Source organism: Mustela nivalis (assembly GCF_964662115.1).
Source record: "Mustela nivalis genome assembly, chromosome: 13".
In the NCBI taxonomy this organism is placed as follows: Eukaryota; Metazoa; Chordata; class Mammalia; order Carnivora; family Mustelidae; genus Mustela; species Mustela nivalis.
Genome location: NC_139032.1, coordinates 89196010 through 89211850, shown reverse-complemented (window position 1 = coordinate 89211850; position 15841 = coordinate 89196010). Strand labels below are relative to the sequence as shown.

At 45.4% G+C, this 15841-nt stretch overlaps 1 protein-coding gene across 2 annotated transcripts in view; it reads left to right on the top strand.

The window, feature by feature from the left end:
- The window catches only part of MED27 (mediator complex subunit 27), a 192989-nt gene that overhangs the window by 54455 nt on the left and 122693 nt on the right, over positions 1–15841 (top strand). For both annotated transcript variants that reach the window (XM_082696152.1, XM_082696153.1), the window contains exon 3: positions 9472–9602. In XM_082696152.1, the coding sequence (XP_082552278.1) occupies positions 9472–9602 (131 nt within the window). The remainder of the gene's footprint in view (positions 1–9471; positions 9603–15841) is intronic.

Sequence of the window (15841 nt, the reverse complement as noted above, 5' to 3'; positions counted from 1 at the left end):
GCGGAAATGGCACGTGGGGACATTGGCAGATGATAGAGTTGCGCTCCAGTTAAACCTGATCTGACTGGAAGGCACAGAGGGACCATCTTTTACGGCCCAAAAGAGAGGTTGATAAGAATCTAATCATGATCTAATCATAATTTTATATTTATCGGATCGGTCATTTTAAAAAATCATCTTTACTGGCTTCTTGACTGGAATCCGTGAGTGCCAACTGAGCATTCAGTGTCTGGTTTTGTGATCTGGTGGTTTCCATTTTACTCATTTCTCAGTTGAAACCATTCCCCCTCTTTTAGAGGGGGGCAAGGAAGAGAAACACCCGGGGATACATGTGTTACCTGGGACTATTCAGTTCCCCCCCCGCGCCCCCCCAATGCTTTGGGAAGAACAAACAAGGTATTTGGGTGTGTCTGTACATGTCCCATGCTCGTCAGGCCTCTGCCCTGCGCTTGGTTCCAGCTGATAGCGTAGAGAGCCTCTTCCCCACCCCCTCGCTAACTGCCCCCATTGGAGACTTTTGGTGACTGGGAACGTGCTCCCGCTTCATAAATATATTTAAATTTCACCAGCATTGATTTTTACATTAGGAAGTCAGGTTCAGAACTGCATTTTCTTAAGAGAAATATTTATAACATCATAGAATTTCAGTGGCAGAAGGGGCCTTAGACACAACCCAGCCTCCTCTTTTCGACTTTCGTGCCAGGCCTTGTGTGTGCATTTAGAGACCGGCGTCCAGCCTTTCTGGTGGAAGCATAGAGGTAATTCTGGGATATGTCATTCCTCCCTGCCGCTTCTGTCTTTAGTCGTAACAGGGTCAAGCACACATTCTGTGTTTGCTGACTAGATGGTGGGTAAAGGGGTAATTGTTCTGGGCTGGTTCAAGCTTCGCTGGGAGACAGGACGCGATGACCCATCCGCCACGGACTTTGTCCTCTCGCGGGAGGCCAGGTGAACGAGACGGCACCACGTGGCCCTCCCTCTTCAGAGGGCGTGTTCCCACTCACTGTCTCCGTGCTCGATGAACTGTGAGCATTCTCTCGTCGACACGTTGTCTCATTTGCCTGGGTCCTGTTTCCAGTTCCTGCCCGCATCGTAAGCGGTCAGGTGAGCCTCCAGCGCGGTCTTCCTTTATGACCCTGTGCGCTGCTGTCTAGGAGCACGCCGGGCAGCAAGGTTGAGGGCCTGGTGTGAAGTGCGAGGGGAGGAGCAGAGACAGGGAGGCACGGATTCCAGGGTACCCTCGCCCTCGCACCGCTCCCTCGTGGCTTTCTTCTGTGTTCTTACTCTCTTCCTTTACCGGGAGCCCCTGGCTGGTGCTTTCCTCCATTTTTAGCCACATTCACAGCCTGCTTCGTTAGTGACTCCGCTCAGATGGGTGAGTGACATCTCTTGCCGCTGGCTGGCATCTCCGAAGTACGATAGCGCGCACACAGCTGTAGGGTAAACAGCAGTTGCGGGGAGAGGCCTGTTAATAAAGGTGCGAGATCTGGGACGTACTAGAAGCACCAATCTAAACGACCCTAAGCGTTACAGAGATTTCAGAAAGTAAAAGGCTGCTACACATTCTCTCTGTTCGCTTCTCTGACATTTTGTGAGGTTGGGACAGTTGAGGGTTCATGCACAGGAGGAAAGAAACCCAAATGGCCTTTGGCATGTAAATGACGCCGCAGTCGGCAGCAGTGCAGCCCTGACTTGGGTCCTGCTGTCCTAGTAATTGAAAGGCCTGAAACCCTGCTTCCCAGTAGAGGACAAATAGGCAGATAAATTGGAGGCTTCCTTCTTATGGTTTGTTGATGCTGTTTTGACCAAGTAAAAAGATCATTTACCCATAAAGGCTCAAATCTAAGGTTGTTTTTCTTTTCTTTTCTTTCTTTTTTTTTTTTTTTTAAATATTGGCTATTTGAAAGAAGCGTTAGGAGTTAAAAGGAGGAAAGAAGCTAATACCATTATCTAATATTTGGATAAAAACCCAAGCAAAACAATTAGATTTATGGTATTTTTCTGTAGCTGTTTTCCTTGGCACAGATAATAACAGTCAGGCTTGCTTGTTTCTCTGCTCAGAGTTATGTTCAAAAGAAGAATCAGAGCTTTGTCGTAATACTTGTTTTTTTCTCATTAGCTGGAAACAAAATATATTTCAATAATGAGGGACAAAGGTCTTGCAACTCAAAGTGGTGATGAAGTGTTCCTGGTTTTGCACAAACCCTGGTTCTAGGTTAACGGTCTAGGGGAAACGGGGATTGCCTGAGAGTCCCAGTGGCCCGCACTCCCACCCACCCTGCCACACCCGCGTGTCCCCGCTGTAGAGGCTGTGACTCGATCCCCGTGTCACATTGTCTTGAGATCAGGGGTGTGAGCTTTGGTGTGTTCCATTGCATCTGAGACGGATTTGCAGCACACTCTCGTGCCGACCGGCGCTGGCTGTTTGGGTCGGGGATCTGCAGGGGACGTGATGCTCTGTGGCTGATGTCCGTGCTTATTGCTCTCATGATGTATTACACATGTTCTCAAAGAGAATCCCTGAGTAAAAACAGATTATACGTGTGGACTCTCCCATCCAGTAAGAGAATTTATACAAACCTGTTAGGCAGTAGCACCATTGCCCCATCAGAGAACAGTAAGTAGCAGAGATGCCAGGAAGGTTAAATGTGTTATTGCTGAGTCTAGAATTTAGATTTTTGGACAGTATTGAGGTTTCTACAATTTCTTGATTTCTTTTCTCCATGGTTTTTAACCATGAATGATTAACTAAAGCCCTAAGATGATAGAATTTAGAACTTTCCCATACTCCCTGCTTTGAGACATGAGCGGAGTCAGTAGAAGGGAAGAACCTGTGACATCATGGTCCCTAAGAGGGGTCCGAGTGAAGGGAGCAAACAAGTGAGCCGATGTCAGGGATGCCAGCTAATACCGTTCTCCCAGAACACGCTCTCAGTTCCCTGTCTGGGAAGAGGCACCGCGCTCTCCTGCCGGAAGAGGTAGCACATGTCAGGTCCTCCAGGTGGAAAGATGTGGCACACTTAGCCCCCGCCGCCCCACGCCCTCCCTCCCAGAGAAAGGCCAGGGAAGTGAATCCTAATGGCTTCCCTCCCTCTTCGGGTGTCTGTCACCTTGGGCCAATGACTTCTCTAAGGCCTGAGTTTCCTCTCCTATAAAATGGGGATGGGAGGTGGGTGGAGGTTGGTGCCCCTAAGCGCCTCCTCTGACATTAGAGTACTATGATTTGAGGTCATAAAGATGCCTTTGCCTGAACTCAAGCCCCTACAGAGGTTTAGACATACTCACTATTTTGGGCAGTTAGAATAAGAGGAAAGAGGGGTTCTTTGTGGTTCTGCGCTGTCAGTGAGCCCCTGCAAAGCAGTGTGTTGCTTCTGTAAGTGCCCAGCCTTAAGAGGACTGTCTGTTGGGGCCATTGTGTTCTCTATATTGGCTACAGTGACAGGCCAGGCCAGGCCGTAGCGTTTCACTGATCTGCCAGTCCACGTACCAGTTGACGAATTCATTAGCTTCTCCTGTATGCAGTGCAATAGCCTGATGCTGTTGTGAATGCAGAGTAATCAATAACAAGGTCTGCACCCTCCAGAAATGTCTCCCCAGGTGGCTAGCTTAGCTTCATTCCTGGACCAAGAAATAACACAAGGCTGCCTTTCCTGGCTGCCAAGTCCCAGTGACGGGCAAAAGCTCTGTGCTCAGAGAAGGGAGACTGGCCTGGAGGGACTGGGGGAGGAGGTGGTGGGGCACTGTGGCCTCTTGAGCTCTTCGTCCCTCCCATGGGCCCCTCGGCTAAGCCAGCCAGAGTTTGTTTAACTTAGTTCTGTCTCACTCCTCACCCAAAGGGTTTAGTTACTGGAGGTACCAGTAAATCTTGCCGGTATTCTTAAAAACTTGCATAAAATTATACATAAATTGATTTTTAAAAATAAAGTGAACTCTGTCTTAAGGTTAGGAGAGTTGTATTTTTGTTTCGTGTTTGTTTGTTTTCACAACCTCCCTCCCCCAAAAGAAGCATTTGGTGAATCTTGGAAAAGGAGATCATGATTTTCACAGCGGGAAGAATCAACCCTTGCCTGACCTGGCTTAGGAATTTTGAGAATTTTGAATGTCAGGTTTTCTTAAAGCAGGATTCAGGCCATATGGCACAGATAGGATAATCTTGGGAATGGATAGATGCTGTGTACCGCGAACCCCAGGGAGGTTTTAGCAAACATTTCAGCTTTTATGTGCTAGACCAAATTGAATGCCACTGGCTTAATTAGTATATTGAATGTGATGGGTGTGGTGACTCTCCTCTTTGCCCCTCAAACGTCTGTCCGTTACCGGACATTATCCTCTGTCTGCTTTGGAGCAGAGAGGAACATTCAGTACAGGGTGGAAGACAGCAGGGCGGGAGCCGACCAGAGGACATTTTGCTCATCCGACTCTCTGAACCCAAGATAGAGGAAAGAAACTTTGCATTTGAATCGTGTTTTTTATAATATTTCAATACTATAATAATTCAATACTTCAATAATATTTCCTTCCAGTATGTGTTGTTATTTGTAATTTGAACCATTAAAGCTAAGTGAATTTAGGCCTCAGAAATTGGGACTTCTTTCAAAGCAGATTCTGTAAAGAATGAGCCTGTTGGGTGCAAAGCGTTGTTGAGCTTATTGTGTGAAATTATGGGGACATCTTTTCATCATTTTATTGTGAAGCCAGATACCCAGGTAACTCCTTTAGAAACCGGAGGAGTGAAGCTTCGGAGCTCGAGAAGAAGATGCAGCGCGTGTTCTGTCAAGAGGGAAGTGAGTGTTTGTAAGCTCACACAGCCCTTGTTACTGGCTGAGGCCAGTCGCACACCTTCAAAGAGGATGCTGGTTACAGGACCTGTCAGTCTGCCCTGGAGCCTTTATGGTGACCTTATCTTCTAAACCTTGGCACTTTTGCTGGTTTAATATTACCAGAACAATATACTTTATTATTATTATTATTATTTTTACGATTTTATTTATTTAGGGGCGCCTGGGTGGCTCAGTGAGTTAAACCTCTCCCTTTGGCTCAGGTCATGATCTCAGGGTCCTGGGATCGAGCCCCGCATCAGGCTCTCTGCTCAGCAGGGAGCCTGCTTCCCCCTTCTCTCTGCCTGCCTGCCTCTCTGCCTACTTGTGATTTCTCTTTCTGTCAAATAAGTAAATAAAATCTAAAAAAAAAAAAAAAAGATTTTATTTGAGAGAGAGAAAGAGCGAGCATGAGCGGGGGGCGGGGTAAGGGGGAGAGGGAGAGAAAGAAGCAGACTTCGGCAGCAGATGCTTAACTGTCTGAGCCACCCAGGTGCCCAGTGTTACTTTAAAGAAAATAGCCAACAAATCAAAGTTTTCCAAATTCTAAGAGGTGTTTTGCAGCTCATTATGAGTTGTTGAGATGTTCCAGGTATAGAGGTAATTAGTAGACGTAATTGATTAGAAAGGGCTACAGGGGGACACCTGGGTGGCTCAGTGGGCTAAGCCTCTGCCTTCAGCTCAGGTCATGATCCCAGGGTCCTGGGATCGGGCCCCACATGGGGCTCTCTGCTCTGCAGGGAGCCTGCTTCCTCCTCTCTCTCTCTCTCTCTCTCTCCTCTGCCTGCCTCTCTGCCTGCTTGTGATCTCTGTCTGTCAAGTAAATAGATAAAATCTTAAAAAAAAAAAAAGCAAGAAAGGGCTACAGGTTGAGAACTGACCGAAAAGTCCTAGGTCAATCATAGAAAATGGGAAGTTGACCATAATAGCAAAATTGCAGCTGAGAGCAATGCTCTCTAAATCCAAAGAACACTGAAATCACTATTAGCAGGGAATGGCAGTTTACCAGTAAATAATACTCTCCACACCAACATTCCCATTCCCCAACCCTGTGAGGTGGAAGTTGAAAGAATAGATTGTTTTCCTTCTCACTCTCTTTCATTTTATCCTTGCCTAGTCAGTGGAGAAATGATCTTGGATAGAAAAATCGCATTAGAACTTTGATAAGTTGCTTTTTGAAATAGACTTGTTTCCATGCCACAGACATTTGGAACAAAGTATGTTTATTGAAATATATTTTTATAGAAAATATTACAGAACCTGTAATTGAAAACTTATGGCAGCATTTTGGGGAGTGATATGTTCTTAATGTTAATTTGTGGATTTGCTCTGAACTCCCTTCTGCTGTTTTAGAACCATCGGCTGAGTGAACGTTTTCCAAGTCTTTTCAGATCAAAACTGTGTTTCATGGAATGGAGTATTTGGTGCTTAAATAATGTATAAATCCAGTTGGACAGGATCTGCCTGTCAGTTTTATTAACTTTGACCTTTTCTCCCATTATAAAGATGGTTCGGTAAATATTTAATGGGCCCCTTATAGATCTTGACAGTCGGAGCTGTGTTCCTGGAAACTGGGATACGGATACGTATACATGATGTCGCTTAATCATGGTGAGTCAGCGTCGAAGGGCAGGTTTTATTTTTCTGGAAAGAGGAGCCCGTCCCTCTCCGTGTGCTCTTAGAGGTGCAGTGTCTGTTGAAGGTGCCCAAGATGGCAGACATTTTAAAGGCACCCTTTAAAAGACAGCAGCTAGCATGCATTTCTGCTCTTTTGGGTTTTTTTGTTTGAGCAAATGATCAAAATGATGCCAGGTGGGCAAAATCACCCTGCCACTGTGCGCAGTTAGCAGGACTCTTCCACTCAAAGAGTCAGCAGGGTCGGAATGGCTGAGCTTGCATGGATCCTAATAAGATACAAAGAAGAAGGAGAGCCAAAAGGAGAGACGGTTCCTTGAGCCAGGAGGGGACCCCTGCCAAGCTGTCTTTCCCTTTAATTCCATAAAGCCCCATGCATATTGCACTCATTGCAAATTCTGGTGGGGAAGATCGAAACCCAAGTAGCTGACATTTTGAAACATTGTCTTTCAAACTTGTCCTGTCCCTTGCTTCCATTGATTTCCCATTTAAGAAATCTGTAGGAGAAAAACAAATTTGAGCAAAATTCATTGGTCTAAGATGAGTTGTTAGAGCCGAATTATGCCCCCCCTCCACCCTGAGACGAGTTCCATTTTTATTATGAATGTGATACATCTTTGTCTTGTATTGTGCAGCCGTGAGGCTCCCCCAGCAGATCGACCAAGTAAATCAAGAGCCTGTTAAAAAGCAATATGGATGCTCCAAACAGACATTTCAGTCTTACTGGGTTACTGGATATCTTCGTTTTTATGACCACTTTCAAGAAGCAGATCATTTCATTTCGTTCTGTTTTCTTGCTCTCTCTGTTTGTTTGCAGCCCACCGGCTTTAGGTCAGCCATCTGTTTCTCAGAACATCATTACCCTTTGCATGCAGGGCCCGGCCCCTTTGATATGGTGGTCACCAGTTTCATTACCATGAACTGTAATGTAGCTGACTCTGCAAAGGAAATCTATGCCTTGAAAGAGCATTTTGAAAAGAAATTGATTCAGCTAAAGAGTGAATTACTATTTGTATGTTTAGTTAATTCTAAATAAATGTTTGAAGGACCTTGCTTAATTTGAGAAGGGAAGAAGAAACATATTGGATGTTATAAATGGTCTCAATCCAGACTCTTAGCTTGGCATTTTCACATTTGAATGTTTTATTTACATCTGTTCACAATTGGGATACCTTTCAAGGATGATTTTATTATCGAGAGATTGATGACAACTCTTAAGATCTAAAATACCAAAGTATGGGATTAAAAAAGGAAGATAGCAGTCACTGTCACATGTCAGATTGGATGTAAGCGCCTCACTTGGCAAAGAGTGAGACTGATGAGTTGTATTTTAAAACAAAGGATCCTGATGGCAGGAGATATGGGGGTGGGGAGGGGAGGGAGACTGACTGCATTGGGACCTCGGGGAACTTTCTTTAGGGATGGACATTGTCTCATTGTCTGTACCTTGATTGGGGTGACAGTTTCACAGGTATAGACATTATCCTAACTCATCAAACTGTACACTTACAATGTATGCATTTTATTTTATGTAAATTTTAACTCAATAAGGTGGATTTTTTTTTTTTTTTTTGGAAGTCCTGTTGGGTTTAGAATTAGGCAGTGTCACTTCTCTTTTCCAAAAGTGAAATGGAGGTCTAGAGAGGTAAAATGATGTGTCCTGAGTAACTTCAGAGCTCAGTGGTTTGTCCAGAACAAAGCAAAGGATATGGGCCTGGAGCTTACTGAAAGTATTTTGCATCTTTACTGGCACTGTTGTTCCACTTACCTGTACACAGAGTGAGAGGAACTCCTCCATCCTGTGTCCATTTGTATGCTTTTTGTTGTAAGATACACTCAGGAGCTTATCCTTACCACTGATACTTGTATCTTCAGCATTGAAGACAGCAGACAGCGAATGTTGGGGCTCACCATGGTTGTGTTTCAGGTTGTGCTCCCAGTTAATGCAGAAGACTCCCAGTTATGTGGTTTTTATTATAAGCAAGAGTTCCCAGAACTAATTTGTCTTTAAGAAGTCCCTGTGGATCTTCTTAGAAAAAATGGCATGGGCTTTGAAAAACCATTTATATAAAGCATATATAAAATAGTAGTGAAAAATAAAGAAGAAAAATTATTCAAGCTCTGCTACTTAGGAATGTGCTGTTAATGTTTCTTTCTTTCTTTCTTTCTTTCTTTCTTTCTTTCTTTCTTTCTTTTTTAAAGATTTTATTCTATTTATTAGAGAGAAAGACAGTGCAAGTCGGGGGAGGGGCAGAGAGAGGGAGAGAGAGAATCCCAAGCAGACTTCTCACTGAGTGTGGAGCTGACGTGGGGGCACGGGGGCTTGATCTCACGACCCTGAGATCACGACCTGAGCTGGAACCAAGAATTGGATACTTAACCCACTGGGCCACCCAGGCGCCCCTATTACGTTTAACATTTGAGAGACTGTCTTTTTTTTTTTTTTTTTAAGATTTTATTTATTTATTTGACAGAGAGAAATTACAAGTACACTGAGAGGCAGGCAGAGAGAGAGAGAGAGAGAGAGAGAAGGAAGCAGGCTCCCTGCTGAGCAGAGAGCCCGATGCGGGACTCGATCCCAGGACCCTGAGACCATGACCTGAGCCGAAGGCAGCGGCCTAACCCACTGAGCCACCCAGGCGCCCCGAGACTGTCTTTTTTAAGCATTTCTCTGTTTAGAGTGTACCTGTTTTTGTTTTTTATTCCACAAAATGATGTCATAAATTTCTTTCCATATCTTAACCAAGCTCCCGGTTACTGCTGGGTGTTCAGGAGTTCCCCGGTTCCTCACCATCAGGTAATGCTGTGACGAGCAGCCCTGTCCACTCTTCTCTTCCTGTTTGTCTCAGGAGCTCCTTACAGAGACATTCCTCGAAGCAAAATGTTAGCCGCTGCATTCGCCGTGATTTAAAACATTCTGAGGGGGTAAGACACATCAAGCAGTGATAGTTTCCTACCCCTTGGCCTGCGTTTACCCAACGGTGTTTTTCTTCCCCTTTTGTTCTGTGTGCCCGTGCAGTTGCAGTACCACGCAGGCCTGGCGTCTGGCCTCTTGAATCAGCAGTCCTTGAAGCGCTCGGCTAACCAGATGGGAGTGTCCGCCAAGCGGAGGCCGAAGGCTCAGCCCACTACTCTTGTCTTACCGCCTCAGTGAGTAATGGGTTTGCAACAGTTCTTTCGTCCTGGGTGAACTCTTCTTGGTGCTTGTTTGTGGGGAGTGGAAAGTTGTTTCTTGTGAAATTGCTCTTCCTTTTGCCAGGGTACCTGCTAAGATTAGAAACCCAGCACGCAGGTAAAATCGTTTGCACAGATCCTACGTGAAGCAGTGATCATGTGATTCCTAATTAACATATTTTGTGTGACTTTCCCACCTAGGATTTCAAGATACCTCATAGTCTTTTCTTCATTTCCTTGTCACACTCCCAGAGCTGACAGAGCCCAAGTGTGGTTGTCCTTATCTAACCGATGACACAGCTCAGGGGCACGTTTTGAGAAGCTGCAGGCCACTCAGAGAATCCGGGGGAGCTGGGATTCGAGTCATGCTAGGCTCACTCGTTCTCTTAAATGTGCAAAATATGAGCCGTTCTTTATCCTAGTAGAAATAGGAGACACTGTAAGGTTCAGAAACGTCCAACTCAGTGATGGTTTTCACATGTGGGTACCTCCGTGGAGCTCGACCCCGATGAGGCCATGTGGCCACGGCTTCCAGAATCCCGTGAGGGGCCCCCATGTTCCCGGTCTGTGCACGTGCCACCTCCCTGCCCGGGTTTAGCACTGTTCCACCTTGTTCGAACGGTTGATTTTTAACCTGTTCTTGAACTTCATGTCACTGGAGCTGCAGAGTACATAATTTTCTGTTTCTGGCTCTTTTTCACTCAGCATAATGTCTGCTAGACTCATCTAGATTGTCTGTTCTTTTTCGTTGCTGGGTAGTGTTCTCGTGACTATGTGACTCATAGTCACGAGACTTATCCGTGACCTGTGGGGCTACTTCGTGCTCGAAGCCCTAGCACGTGAAGGCCAGGGCTCACTTTGTGAGACTCGGCAGTGCGAACACACCAGTCTTTGCTGATAGCTTCTCTGTGAGCGCACACACTCCCCGGAGCGAGGCAGCACTGCCAGAGGCTGGCCTGGGCCTTTAGACACATTCCCTGTCCTGTCCTGCCCTCCCACTGTACCCCCTTTCGGTTACATCCTCAGTCACAAACTACAGTCGACGCCTCAAACAATGCAGGGGTCACAGGCACAGTCAAAGATCTTGTATAACTTTTGGTTCCCCCCAGACTTAACTACTAATAGCCTAAGAGTGACTGGAAGCCTACAAATAACATCAACAGTCGATTAACATGTATTGTGTATATTAAATGTGTTATGTTCTTACAATAACATAAGCTGGAAAGAAGAAAATGTTATTAGGAAAATTATAAGGAAGAGAAAATACATTTATAGTACTGTAGTGACAAAAATATCACAGATACGTGGATCCTTGCACTTCCAACCCGTGTCATTCAGGGATCAGCTGTACATTTTAAAATTTCCATCCAGAGGAGCGTTTTCAGTGAGACTCCGTTGTTTGCCTTTATACAAGATCTCACTTATTTTCCGTTTGATGAGCAAATATTGTACCTCCTATCTGTAGGCACTGTCCTAGACTGTGGGGTTATAGTCATGAACAACACAGATACGGCCCCGTCTTCCTGAAGCTTTTGTTTGCAGGGGGAAAGAGACAAAAAAAAAAAAAAGGTACCCCTCAACAAATTAATAAATTAATATAATAATTTCTAGTTAACGATAAATTAACAAATTAATATAATAATTTCTGGTTATGATTGGTGCTTAGAAAGGAACACATAGTGTAGTAAAGGTTGAGGTTGAGGAAAGTGCTTAGATTGGGTGGTCAAAGAAGGCCTCTCCAAGGAGCTGACTTGAGGTGGAGAGAGGCCAGCAGAGAGCTGGGAAGTCACAGAGGATGCTTCGGGATCTTTTCCCTCATCCCTGGACACTTGCACCACCGTTTCTATGATTTTCAGGTTTTCTTCATAATTAACATTTGCTTCCAGGAGAAGATGAACATAACCAACCGGCTTCCAAAAGGTGATTTTCTGCTACTGCATGGCCAGGTGCACGTTTTTCAGACACTTTGAGTGATGCAGAGCAAGAGTTTTCACTGGTAGGCGCTTCTGAAGGAACATGATCTGTGGTTCCTCATATGTTGACTTGGTGATTCTGCGAACCTTCAACTTTCAGCTCTCTAAAGTCTAATGGGCGTTGTAACTTGTCATTTTCCCTGCATGGATAGTCTACGGAGGCAAGATGTTTGGCGAGAAGCGAAAGACTTTCTAATGGTCCCATAAGACTGGAGCCAGAAAGTGTTTGTTGCTAACTCTCTCTTGACAAAAGTCAGCTCGTGGTCCATCTGTTCGCCATTTGTTCATTTGCATTGGCTTGAAACCTGTTTACAGGTGACATGCTATTATGAGGACACTTAGAAACTATTTTAAGCACCAAGGCAATCAACAGACTCTGTTCTCATGCCAAAAAAAAAAAAAAAAAAAAAAAGGAGGTGTTCACAACTGTCATTATAAATTTATAATAAATCACTCAAAATACTTAGTGTCAAAGAGAAAAGTTGTTGCCGTGTACTAAGAATACAACATCGGAATGATTTCCTATACTCAGTAGCTTGTTTCCTGTGAAAATTGACTGCTGCTTTTTCACATCATTGAGCTTTTGGGGTTCACGGTCCCTTCAGAGACCTGTCCAGTAGGCAGGGTATATAGCTAAAGGACATTCAGTGCACTTTTCTTGAGCACCTACTACATGCTTCTTATTATGTTAGAGTCAGAAATAGAAATACCAATAAGACATAGTGATGGACTAATTGAATTATAAAAAATTTTTAAATTAAAACATAGGCCACTAGTAATAAATACATATTGTAGGCCTTGAACCAACCAAAGGTGACACTAAAGGAAAACATAATAACACCATCACACAGAGAAAGTTACTGCTAAGGTTTTGATGGATATAATTCTCAACTTTTCTTATGTAAATATAATGTTTAAAAATAAGAAACATCCTCCAAAAAGGATTGTATTATAATGTTCTGTATCACATCTCAACATTGCTTGAATATAGTTGTTAGACTTGAAGGTAGTGTAATTTTATCTGCAGAACATTTAGATTTGCATATTAATCAGTCATGTTCTGGATGTATTCTGTAGAACACTGCTAATTACAAAATTTTTATTACAAGCACGGCATGACCATAAACTAACTCTGTCATTAAGGAAATCCCTTATAAAACAACACCCAAACTCTGTGTATCAGTCACCTACTGCCACATAACAGATCACCCCCAAGCATGGTCGTTTGACAACAGTAAACACCTGTCACATATTTTGTGGCTCAGGAATCTGAGCGTGGCTCGGCTGGGTGGTTCTGGCTCAGTCTCTCGGAAGATTGCAGTCAGATCTCAGCCAGAAATGCAGTCATTTGAAGGTTGGACTGAGGTTTGAGGGTCTTGCCCAGGGTGGCTTGCTCACACGGCAGGCAAGTTGGTGCTGGCTGTGGACAAGAGGCCTCCGTCCCTCTCCATAGGAGACTTGAGTACCCCCATGACTTGCAGGTGACTTCTCCCAGGGCAGGGAGCCCAGCAGAGCCGATCCTTTCTCGGACCTAGTCTCCAAAGACACAGCATCAGTTCCACCCCATTCTGTTGGTTAGAAATGAGTCACTAAGTCTGATGTTTAAGGGGAGGGGATGAGAGGCTCTCCCTTTTGAAGGAAGATTGTCAAAGAGTTTGTGGTCGTCGTTTAAAACCACGGCAGTTGCCAGGGAGGAGAGTCATTGCACCGAGGGAAGAATGGTGGAGCCTGTACGCCCCATTCACTTATGTATTCAGCAAATGTGTACTCAGGGCCTACAAGTGTTTGGTCCTGTGCACTGTGCTGGGAATTTGGAGATGAATACGACACAGTTTTGGCTCTCACAAAGCTCTGAGCAGAAGCAGAGGAACAAACAAGTAGCAGGGGATCCTCGTAATGTGTGCCAAGCCCTAATGACATCCCAAAGTGCTCACGAAGGCCACGGGCAGGGCGCTGAGAGAGCCACATGTAGGGAGGCCTAGCCAAATGTTGGTGAATTTCTCCACTGCCGGGTGAAGGATGGAAGCTCGACTTCATCAGGAGAGCTCGATGCTTCTCACATAGGCTCACAGGATTCTAAGGAAAGGTTTCATTTCTCCTTGGAGGAAGCCACCGGAGGACCAGCACTGGACTCCATACTCACCCTCCTCTGGAACTCTGGTGATGCGGTGACAGATGGGTTTCTGCATTGCCTTGTGTCATCATTTGGATGGCAGGAAGGCTACCACAACAAAATCACGGGCTCTGTGCTGAGACCACAGGCACAGCGAGGGGGCAGGAGAGGTGTACAGTGTGTTTGTTTTTTAAATGCAGTCGGCTTGAACAGTAGTAGTCTTTGAAGACGCTGATTCTGCCAGAGTTCCCATAGGATTAGTGATTCATGGGATTAATGATTCATATCTTTCTCCTCCTCCAAGGAAGCTTCTAAGAAGGCAAAGATGCTGTTCATGATGAAAGATCTTTTACCATATGTCAGCATTTGGAGGGCACTGATGAAGCCACCTCACTTCTCTGATTCCCCCCGAGTGTTGAATCCATTGTGGAAAAGGCCCTGTCATTTTCAGAAAGGAGCTGTGTCCCCTGTTGCTGGTAAACATCAGGCTTTTGACCCTTGTAGGAATGAGATCAGCTGACGGTTGCGGTATCTGTGTGTTTAATACATGTCAGATGCGGCCATGTTTGCTTGTGCTCCCTTAGATAGCTGTCTCAACTTCGCGACCCATTGTTTGGCGCGCTTTAGTGTTAACATGGATACGGTTTTGGTCAAGATTGTCGAGCCAAGTGGCCTGGGACCCCTGGCGGCGACCTGATGAAGTGCCGACTGTCGGTGGGAGTGGGACGAGCGAATACTTACGTATTTGTATTTCCACACATAAATCTCACTTAGATTTGAGGGCAAAAATTGTTCTACAGAAGGGTTATCTTTCAAAGTATTACTGTCCCCTGGAAGTTGTGGGGACGGGTGGTTTCTTTTGTGTCATGTTATCCTTTCTGAAAAGGTGCTGCCAGCTCCATTAAGAGCACTTTTCCTGCCATAGGCTACCTGTCTTCTAGTCACTCGGGAGGCGCTGTCCATGCTCCCAGCCAGGGACAGCCCGTCCTCTTCCCCACTAGGTCCACGCTCTCGGCTATGCCAAGCCACTCGACCGCGGGTGTCCTCTCACTCCCACGCCGTCAGGATTCCCCTTTCTTCTAGCTCGTTTCTAGTAGTACGCAAACGCGCTTACCCACACCCTCTCGTGGGAGCACTCCGCTCGTCACCCCACTTCTTCCAGCTCCCAGCTCCTCTCTCTCCTGACAGCAGGGCTTCTAGAAGGAGTGGACTATACTTCTTTCCAGTTTATCCGTCAGGCCACCACTGTCCTAATTTCTATCCCGATACCCCAGTCTTGCCTCTGCTGGAACTCCGCATAAGTAGAGACCTTCAGAACATACTTTCTTTCCGATTTCTTTTGCTCAGCATGGTGTTTTGGAGATTCATTTCTGTTGTGTGTGTCCGTGGTTCCTAGCATTTCATCGCTGAGTGCCATTCCTTGGTGTTCTCTGGAGTCTTCCATTACCATTTCCTTAGCATTTTGTGTCTGCTTCAGTAGTACCTACCACCTCTCAGAGGGCGAGGAGTCTTCATGCTCCTGTTCTTGGATGACCTGCCTCAGGTTTGAGTAACAAAAACACCACCACAGAAACAGCATGTGGGACAAGTGTTGCTGGGGAGAAATGCCACCAGTTCGGGAGGTAGCCTGGATAATGACACGGCGCGTACACCTCGGGGTTCCAGTGTTTGAACAACAGATTGCCTTCGGTAGGGCCTCTAATTTGGCTGTGGGAGTTTAACTGACAGAGGCTCATTTTCTGCCACTGCCTTACACACTAATTCCCAGGAAGATCATCGACTTGAAATTACACACGGTGCTTATACAGATGATTGGATTCTTTCCAAGATGTGTGGTAAATGCTGCTTCTGTTCTTGAAAGGCAGAGGCTCATGTTGTCTTTTGCTTAATGTGAAACCAACAGGAATCACGGAGAGCAAAGCAGTGGCATAAATCTGTCCTTGGCGATAGCGGTGAATGAGAGTGGGAGCTTCTCATGGTCGTTGATGTTGAAACTGAGCAAGGTGAGTGTTGGCCAGGACAGACTGCTGCAAGCCCAGACCCCCTGTGGCTTCCTGGCCATCACATCATTACCCTTCTTCTTGCTGATTTTTAAGATTTTTTTTTTTTTTTTTTTTGGAGGGGGGAAC